We start from the raw sequence: 9,951 nt of genomic DNA, 5'->3' as shown, positions 1-9,951 counted from the left end.
ATTACATATTCAAGCATTTTCATACGTGAAAATATAACGTTTTTAGCTCAATCACGTCTAAGCAGTATTTTATCAAACAATAAAATGTGATTAATTACCACGGCCATCAAGCAAGATTTCTAGTGAATAATAACACAACGCTAGAGTGCAACAATGCACAAACACTTTTTCTGTGGCTTTGGTTTCAGAAGTATTTTCCCTATAGAGATATATATATATTTTTTTTAAGTTTTCTCTAAAGAGTTATAAGCCATGAACCAAGCTAAACAGCAATCACAACATTACAAATTTAATGTGAAGCAAAAAAGAAAGAAAAAAGTGTCTCATCGGAGTAGTGAAAGTTATCCTGCTATCCCTACTCAAGTTGTTACATTTTGTCATTACTTCCCCTCAAGTTGTTTCAAAGCTGTATAAGTTTCTATCTACGGCTGAACACAAAAGAAGATATTTTAAAGAATGTTGGTGATTAAAAACAGTTGACTGCACCCATTGACTTCCTTAGTAGGAAAAAGAAAATACTATGGAAGTCAATGGCACCTTCAACCGTCTGGTTACCAACATTCTTTAAAATATCTTCTTTTTTGTCCAACAGAAGAAAGACACTCATAAAGTTTTGGAACAACATAAGGGTGAGTATATGATGACAACAAATTACATTTTTGTGTGAACTATCCCTTTGATTTTCATTGTGTAAAATGCATTTAACAAAAACACACAAGATGCAAACATATTCATACAAATTCAAGGTTTTTACTGATGGTTTCAGGACATGGCACAAACAAACATTAGGCCAAAGGGCAATGCACTACTGTTGGAGAGAGAGCATTGAGGTACTTGACGTGCTGCCTCTGCAATGCAAAGACGCAGTTGAAATATTAGATCACTGACACTTGTGGGAAAAAGAAAAGAAAATGCACGTACATCTGAGGAATTTTGAAACCCCTTGACCCTAAATCTGTCAATCATCCATTCAACCTGTCATTTGCACAATGAAAACAGGATGCAAAACAAGCCAGGTGAATAGAAAGAGAATAAAACATTACTCCGCTCAACATGGTCACTGAACAGACCCGTTGACAAAAGGCAGCAAACAGGGAAAACAACGGAGTCTGTATATTAGTGCGATTCCATTTCCCTCTTAGCCAAACACATTCATTTGCAGGAAGCACACCTGCAGGCAGCACAGACAGTTATGATTGATAAATAACACATCTGATTATGCTTTCAGGGCAGACGTCTGACTAATGACCACAAACACACTGACACTCAAATGAAGCTGTATGACAAAATAAAAACGCGTGTGGAAATGAGTGAAAATTACATTTCATATATATGTATATAGGCAGCTATAAAAAAGTCTTGCATACGAGTTGGCTTTAACAATCAAAATAAAAGTATTCTAAAATGACAACTTAAAGGTATAGTTCACCCAAAATGAAAATTCAAAATTATTCCTTTATTCGGTGGAACACAAAAGGAGATGTTTAACTGAAATGTCTAAGCAGCTTTTTACCATACAATAAAACGTGAATAATAACCACAATTGTCAAGCAATATTTTTATTGAATAATAACTTACATTTTGGTCTGTTTCTCACACAAAGCTAGAGTGCAACGGTACCCACGCACTTTTTCAGTGCCCTTGGTTCTGGAAATATGTTTCACATAGCCTTCATTGAAAAGTGACCATGAACCAAACTAACCAGCTACAAGGTGAATCACAACATTTCAAACTTTAATGCGAAGCGAAGAAAAAAAAAGAAAGAAAAAAAACCTATTTGAAAATTGTAAAAAAAGATTTACAAGACGGTGTACGTAACGGCTTTAATGAGGGAAGGAACTACATAGCAAATGACAATCAAATTAAAAATATAAAACAATAGATTTAAAGATTTTGATTGTGCATATAGAAACAACGTATTTTACGTTTATTACAAAATATGCATATATTTAAGTAGTTTAAGATTTTATTTTATAGTAGTTTGATGCTTTTATTTTATTTTATCTTTGACAGACCATGGTAACCATCCACGTTCATTGTATGGAGGAAAGCCACATGAAGCCACGTTCTTCAAGAAATGACAACAGACTTTTCATTTTTGGGTGAGCCGTCTCTTTAAGCTCTGACGTCAATTAAAACTATAAATAACTGCAATGCCTCCCTATTGGACAATAAATTAATTGTGCACATCTGAAATACCTGCTAGCAATTTGCTTTAATATTTCATGCATGAATCCAATATTGTGCGCGTATGAAGTCACCGTTATGAACCTTTTGCTTTTACCAAAACAGCAGTTTTCCATCTTTGATCTCAACTGGCTGTGAAACAGCAGGAAGTGTATCTTGAGCAATATCAAAACAATTTGTAAATCCTGCTTCACAACCCATAGTTGTTTTATCCTCAGATTGGGTTGAAATGCTGGGCTGTTACGCAGTCTTAAAAGAGTTCAAGGGGGTCAAACGTTGTAGTCGGGTGCTTTGCCCTGCGGTCCTCTCAGGTGGATCTGCAGGGTGATGAACGCACCCACCGTCACGTGAAAGAGGATCTGCCACATGTTACGGAGTTCATACAGATACATGTTGCATAGGCAGATCATAGCAAAGGCCAGGAATGACTTGATGTTCCTCCAAACTGAGAAGTAGACGAACAAATAACACTACATGTAGAAAAAGAAACAAGAAATGCATTTTTAAGCATGAACAAGCAAATTCAGGACAAGCTTTGTTTTAAGAATAAATATAAGAGAATGTAGTGAGGTTTAGGCCACGATTTTTAATGATTTTGAAAGAAGTCTCTTATGCTCATCAAGGCTGCATTTATTTGATCAAAAATACAGAACAAACCGTAGTATTGTGAAATATTGTTACGATTTAAAATATCTGTTTGCTTGCTTTAATATTTTTACATTACATTTTTTTCCTGTGAAGCAAAGCTGGATTTTCAGCATCATTACTCCAGTCTTCAGTGTCACATGATCCTTCAGAAATCATTTTAAGATGCTGATTTGGTGCTCTTTTCTGAAAACAAGTCTTAATATCGTAATCTCAGTTTTGCTTCTCAACTAAAAATGTATTTTGTTTTAGGAATATATTTTTACAGGGAAACAAGCATTGTTGCAAATTTTTTATTTTTTTTGCTGTGCAGAATATGAGTGAGGGTATTGAAAAACTACTACTAATAAAAAGCATCTACAATGCCAGCTGCTGTTTTTTGATACTAGTAAAAAGGCAATGTTTCTCCAATTTTCCAGATTACGCTTTTACGCGACAGTGAGGAAAAGCGTGATATATTAGCATTGGTTGGTCAGACCGAGACAGAGAGCAGAAGAAATGAAGCCTGGCAGGCCGACAGTAATTCACGGTCTGACTGCCGTCACTTACCTGATACACACAGGCCGCGGTTCCAAGGAAAAAAGCAATTACGTAATTAAAGTCTTCATCCTCGTTCTGCAGATGGAGCAGAAAGAGAGAAATGACAGTGTGCTGTGTTAAAGAGTGGACAAATTACAACAGGAAGCCATGTGCTAAAACAGGATGAATTAGAAGGGGAGAGTCAGGACACGAGGGCTCACTTATCAGTGCAATATAAAAAGCGTAGCAGAACTGTTCTGTTTATGGTAGAGGAAAATCACATTACATCTAAGTGCAAAGTCTGACAAATTATTCAAGAGTGCTGTTACTATCCATTAGGTATGATTAATTATATTACAATGGCACTTATACATTTACAAGTAATGTTTAGTCCGATGTGTTAATCAATAAAAAGAAACAAAGCCCAAGTGCCAGCTTACCTGCAATACGCTTTCTATTGCGTGGACTCCCCGCAGCAAATTAAGAGCGCCGCACAGGACACTTAGGATGCAGGCGACGATACCCGACAGGGTGACGGCCTCCAACATTTGATTAGGAGCTGCAGGAAGAAATCAAGCAGAAAATCCGTGTCAAACTGTAGCAAAGTTTGAAAAGTTGCTTCAGGAAACTTTCTGCCATGGTGCTAGGCTGTTCTGAGTGGTCTTTCAAAATGTTCTACTTCTTGAGAACAAAGGGAAGTTTACATGTTGTGTTCACAGTGTGTTCCCTACCAATGCCTTTATATTTAGACTGCTTGTGTTCTGAGAAGCCGTTGATTGATCCAATGTCCTCCGCGGAGAGCTGATAAGGAGGCCGGAGCTTGATCTCAGTCTGCATGTCGGCTAGATTAATCTTGGTGGAGAGGGAACGTGGGCTATTGTAACGTTGCTTGGTTTTCCGTATGAAGTTATCTGTCGAAATCATAGAAACGGCAGAGTAAATAGATGCTTCAATCACAACATGGTCTATATGTTACAAATGGCTTCAGTTCATTTCAAATCGCATTAAATGGAAAGTCTGCAGGATGCATTTATTTTTATATAGATAAATCCAAAGACTCCTAGCCAAAATGGAGCCTCATAAGTGACTACATTTAAATGTTCCACATAAGATGCAACTCCATTAACGTTTACTCAAACTCACCATGTGCATAATGCTCTTCAGAGACTCAACTAATGCTCAAGATTGGTGAAACTGCCCATGTAGAACTAATTACTACACATACTTTTCATACATGAATGTGATAATTATAGATAATTAACAACAAAATAATGGCAAGAAAAAAAATATTTCTATTGAGTTCTCCTGACTCTTATAGGCACTAAACAGATTCTTTTAATTCTTAAAAAAAACAAAACATGGTTATTGGTTTGAACAGTGGCGTAACTTTGTTTTAAAAAGTGGGTGGGACAGGTGGGGTGGGGGTTGCTAATAAAATGCTAAATCAGATATATGTACAATAACATTACGATGTCCAGCAATCGATTTAAATAGTAGGCTGCATGGGGTTTCATTTGTCGTTTAATGAGATGTAGCCTAATATATGTTGTCAGTGGCGAGAATTTAGACCAACGTATTCCTTAATGGTCCAGTGGTAGAACTTTCGCCAACCGTGTCAGAGGTTCTGGGTTCTAATCCGCACTCGTATAGTTTTTTTTTTCCTCATCAAAACCGATTATGTTCATCAGTGGTTGTATATCAAGCAGGGACACGTTTGTGTGCATTATGTTTTGTGATTTCACCAGAAAGAATAGAGAGTATCCGCAACGGATTGAAGCGCGTGTCCGAGTGAAGACAGTGCGGCGTGTGCGCGAGCCACACGAGAAAACACAGTATCCGCGCCACTGATCGCAGCGGCAACGAGCACTTTGATCACTTGATTTAAAAAACACAATTCAGCGCTAGATCGTCTCTTTAAAAAACGAATGAAATGAATGCTTTGCCAGTTAACTGGAGATGTTTTATTTATTTGTAGAATTGGTACATTCGTGCCGCGAGATGTTTTAAAAAGTGCTGGGGACAATATCGACCCTGGCAAAAAGTGGTGGGGACATGTCCCACCCATCCCACCCGCAAATTACGCCTATGGGTTTGAATCAGTCTGATAAATCCATCAGGGCTGCGTTTCACAAAAGCATTGTTAGCCTAAACAGGTCATAGAGACCAATGCTGCCAAGGGTTTCAACAATTAGGCTTACAATGCTTTTGGGGGAAACAGTTCAGAATGGTTACTGAATTAACATCAAGTTATTATTACTTTAAGTGATATCCATTTCAAAATAAAGCAGCTTTTGTGTACTTAAGGTTCAGGAAACTTAAAACAGAATCACTACTGACTTAAGGGTTGTTCATAAGACATCATGTAGTTGAAGATACACATGATACAATTATGAGAAAAAAATGATTTCTGAAACCTGTCCCAATCCTCTTTAGAAACTCACCAAACTCAATAAAAGAGAAAGGCCTCAAAGCGCTGTTGATCCGCTTGGTGTCATACGTGACGATGAACTCTCTCTGAAGCTCGTCCAGGAAGCTGAAGGCCAGGACATTGGGATAGTTTTCTGTGCAAACCATCATGTACCCAACTCCAAGAGAGCTTGTAAAACTATGGAAGGCAAGATAAGTCATAGTTTGCATCATTCTTTTAGAGTAATTTCAATTAAGTTAAGGACAAATTATGTTGACATACAGTACATTGACAGTGTTGAAACGCGTGAAAACATGACATCTGTCACAGACAGGGTGGGGAAGGTCATTCAATGGACATGAGAAGCATATAAAAATCACCCTTCACCCTCTGTTTTACACCTGCTCTAGATCTGAACAGTTTAGTAACTCGCCTCAGGAAAGAAGAAACTTTGTCATCGTGTCTCTCCATGTTAACGTCTGTTTGAGAGATGAAACGATCCATTGAGGCACTCCAGAGAGAGAGAAAGAGATGACTCGTTTCTGCCTGCTTGTGAAGTTTGGAGTGATGAATAGCAGCCAGGCTATGAAATGGTCACCCCTGGGTCTCTCAGTGCAATGCATCTGAATTAGACCTTGCTGAAGGGGAAGTTTTAGGCAACAGAACAAATGGCAATCAGAGCACTCCACCCTCACTGTGTCATTTGTTTTTGCTGGGATGTTTTAATTAAAGGGATGGTCACCCAAAAATGAAAAATCTGTCGTTCTGACAAAATGGTAATTGCAGCAGTCTTTAAAAGTGTTAAATTAATTTTAATTATTTATTTTTTTTAATCTGTTTGAATGAATGATTCAATGACTCACTTATAAATACTTCACTTGTTTTATTACTGGATGAATCTGTGTTTTTTAACGAATTTCTTGAATGAATGATTCAATGACAAATGACACCTAGTGGCGTAACGATGTAATCAATACAATAATTATTTAAAGCGCCACGTAACTTTCAAAACGTGAGTTCATAACTGGTCTCTTTTTTTTAAAATCTGAACTATAAACTTATATCCAAGTACTTCTGTGATATTTTTTTAAATATTTGTAACCACCATGTGGTTGAAAAGACTCTCTCTGGGTCAGTGGCAGATCTGAATGTTCTGGTGTGATTTTGTCTGGTTTGAAATGAGATCACATTCTTTTAACGATTAATCGTGCAGCTCTACCAAATGTGCATGAGTTCTTCCACAAAACACAAAATGAGAGTGCAGTGTACATTAGTGTATGCATATAGCTATTATCTAACATACAGTGACCACAACCTGTCAAGCTCCAAAATGGATGCATGAGTGGACCATGTTTACTGTGCTTTTATGTTATTTTTTTGGAGCTGGACAGCCCATGTCACTCTATATGCTTTCATTGTATGGAAAAGAACAGCGTGAGGGTGAGTAAATAATGATAGAATGTTTAGGTTTGGGTGAACTGTTCCTTCAACTGCAAATGTATCAAAATGTTTTCACACCAAACTGAACTGAAATGGATGCATGTACAATAGTTTCTGCATTTAGCCTCACATTTGCATTTGGCCACCACAACTTCCTGTATAGTGCAGTGTATGGAAATTATAAGAAAACTAAGCACAAAATTAAATATTGAGGAACTGTCACACAACAGGACAAAGAAATGTTATCCTCCTTTACGCTAAAGGTATTTAAAGATATTAAAAAGTAAGTAAATGAAACTTCAATAAAAAAATTATATATATATATATATATATATATATATATATATATATATATATATATATATATATATGTGTGTGTTCAATAGTTCAGCAAGGATGCATTAATTGATCTTATAAAATGGATAGTTCCAGTCCTTGATTCAGATGTTTATTGTCGTTTGTAAGTCGTTGTAAATTAACCTACAAACATACACCTGGGACTGCATTACATCAGTATTACTGCGCCACTGCGTCTGTGTGTTGCTTTTCAACCATTCCGCTTCTGAAGAACTACATTGTTTGTCGGAAGAAGAAGAATTTTATCAACAGCATTACATTTTTGTGTCTGTGTGATTACTTAAGGACACCTTGCCGGGTATGTGGAAAAAATGTTTTATAAAAGCAATAAGCCCAGTGAAGCCGTGATTTACAGGGAATTTCGAAGGCACGACCCAGAGCTTTAATAAGCAACAGTAACAACATTCTGGAACTCATTACTAAAATGTGATGTTTCAGTATAATATACTTAAGTGTTATGTTAATATTTAGGGGCTCAGTAATTATGCGTTTCAAATAAAAATTCCTTTGCAAGGAACTTGCGGCCAGCAGACCTTGTCAAAAATGCCTTTATAAATACATTTCCAGTGTAGTGCACTGCAAACACCAGTTTGTTTTCACACTAACGACAGTGTTAAAATGGTTTAACAACATTCACACACACCCTCAAGCAAACTGCATTGATAACTCACTTGATGTTATATATGCCAGATCTAAGTGAGCAGCGATCAGGAAACTGGCTGAGTTTTTTGGACAGACTCTTGAGATGTTTCTTGGTCTCCTGAAGCCCTTTATCCTGTTCACAGTCAGTGGAGGCCGAGAGAGGTAGACCATCCCTCACTCTCACCACAGAGGCAAACAGGACCATAGACATCTTACAGGCAGCTCAGTGGACACCTGAAAGAACAGGACCAAATTAATCATTCAGTGTAAATAATGCAAACAATACTCCATTTTTCCCACTCCCGTGTTTTCAGCTGACAAAACAGAATGTAATACACAAAGTAGATATTAAATTAACATATAAGTAAACATATCAATAGCAAAACTCACGTATAAATTCTTTAATATTCAACTCTACGTAGACTCATGACATCTGTAGCACACAGTGCTAAGCTAATAATAACATTAGCACGTTTGCTGACAGCTTGTTATCACATAACATCGGCTGATGGTTCTATGCACTCACCAAAATCACACATCTAATTATACGGGGTTATTAGACTTTAATTAAAAGCGAACCATTAAAACTACACATTGCAATTATACGCAGTGATGTGGAGTAGATGCCACTGCTACCATAGCAAGACTAGCGTGAGTGACATTGCATGCATTATCATCTCTGATAGCTTTACATACCTACTGACATGAGCCGTTTTAAAGCATATTAAGACATTATAATCCTTTTTGAATGATTTTGCTGATGTACTATTGTGGTCGCTGAGCTCTTCCTGCAGGTCTCATTGCGGACGGTAATGCTCACGTTTGATAAAGCTTCGGCTCTGTTCGTCTCATTTTCGTCGATGTTCGGCTCTGTTCGTCGGTGTGTGAGTCTGTGTGACGTGGCTGGAGGAAAAGCATTATGGGTCACTAAAGTGAACATCAGCAAACCAGTTAGTGAAATCATTTTTTGGGGGGAAATTGGATGTGACACTAAGATTTTATAAAGTTATATTTTGACATAAACTGAAAAAACTATAAAAATGACAAAACTCCCTCTAAGATTTTAAAATTCATGTGAATTTTAGTAGTTTATTTTTACATTTCAGTATTGTTTTAGCATTATCAAATTAAACCTGGTATCATTTGATAAAGCACATGGACTCAAAAACTTTTTTTTCTGTATGTTCCTCTGGATAAGAAGATATTTTTTAAAATTATATAAATTATATAAATTACTAAATGTGCTAAATTAAGGTGGGATTTATATGAAGGTATTTTTGGTGCAAAACTACTGAACACATGTGAGAGCGGAATTTGTAGCTGTAGACACAGATTTATGATTTACACCGTGTCCTAACCAGCCGCGACGGCGACACCGGACGATTCTATTTAAGAAACGGTTTCTATTTTTCTGCGATGTCGCGCTGGAACAATTAACACAACGTGTGGTAATGATAATCTCAGGTAGCCTACTGTTATGTGCTTTATTTAATGTTAAAAGCGTGTAATGTGACTTTGAAATTTGTAATCATTTAGTGCTCCAGTTTTGTAACGTTAGCTGTAAAAGCAACAATGGATAATTCACCTCAGATCTTAAACAAATGGAAACAAGAACGTTAAAACTGTGAACAAACAAGTGTAGCCTATTATTTTACATAGATTGTTTTAGTAACTCAGTAGCCTATGTATTTGAATAGCCTAATGTTTAAATGGTGTATTATTTGGGAATTTGATTATGTAGCCTTATCCATTTT

At 36.8% G+C, this 9,951-nt stretch overlaps 1 protein-coding gene across 2 annotated transcripts; it reads right to left on the bottom strand.

Annotated features, from left to right (window-relative positions):
* Positions 1 to 730: 730 nt before the first annotated feature.
* Positions 731 to 9,093, bottom strand: sec22a (SEC22 homolog A, vesicle trafficking protein). 2 transcript variants are annotated; one of them, XM_084122162.1, is made up of 7 exons: positions 9,018 to 9,093; positions 8,227 to 8,431; positions 5,793 to 5,956; positions 4,083 to 4,262; positions 3,792 to 3,910; positions 3,382 to 3,447; positions 731 to 2,657 (listed from the first exon to the last, which is right to left on the bottom strand). In XM_084122162.1, exons 2-7 carry the CDS (start codon positions 8,406 to 8,408, stop codon positions 2,457 to 2,459), a joined length of 912 nt encoding a protein of 303 aa, XP_083978288.1. In that variant the 5' UTR covers positions 8,409 to 8,431; positions 9,018 to 9,093; the 3' UTR covers positions 731 to 2,456. The 2 variants fall into 2 exon arrangements, with proteins under 2 accessions (XP_083978288.1, XP_083978287.1); XM_084122161.1 differs by having other exon boundaries at positions 8,894 to 9,089.
* Positions 9,094 to 9,951: the final 858 nt, after the last annotated feature.

Source organism: Abramis brama, assembly GCF_963993115.1.
Source record: "Abramis brama genome assembly, chromosome: 8".
Taxonomy (NCBI): Eukaryota; Metazoa; Chordata; class Actinopteri; order Cypriniformes; family Leuciscidae; genus Abramis; species Abramis brama.
Note: the sequence above shows the minus strand (reverse complement) of the source record. Positions and strands in the feature narration are given on the sequence as shown.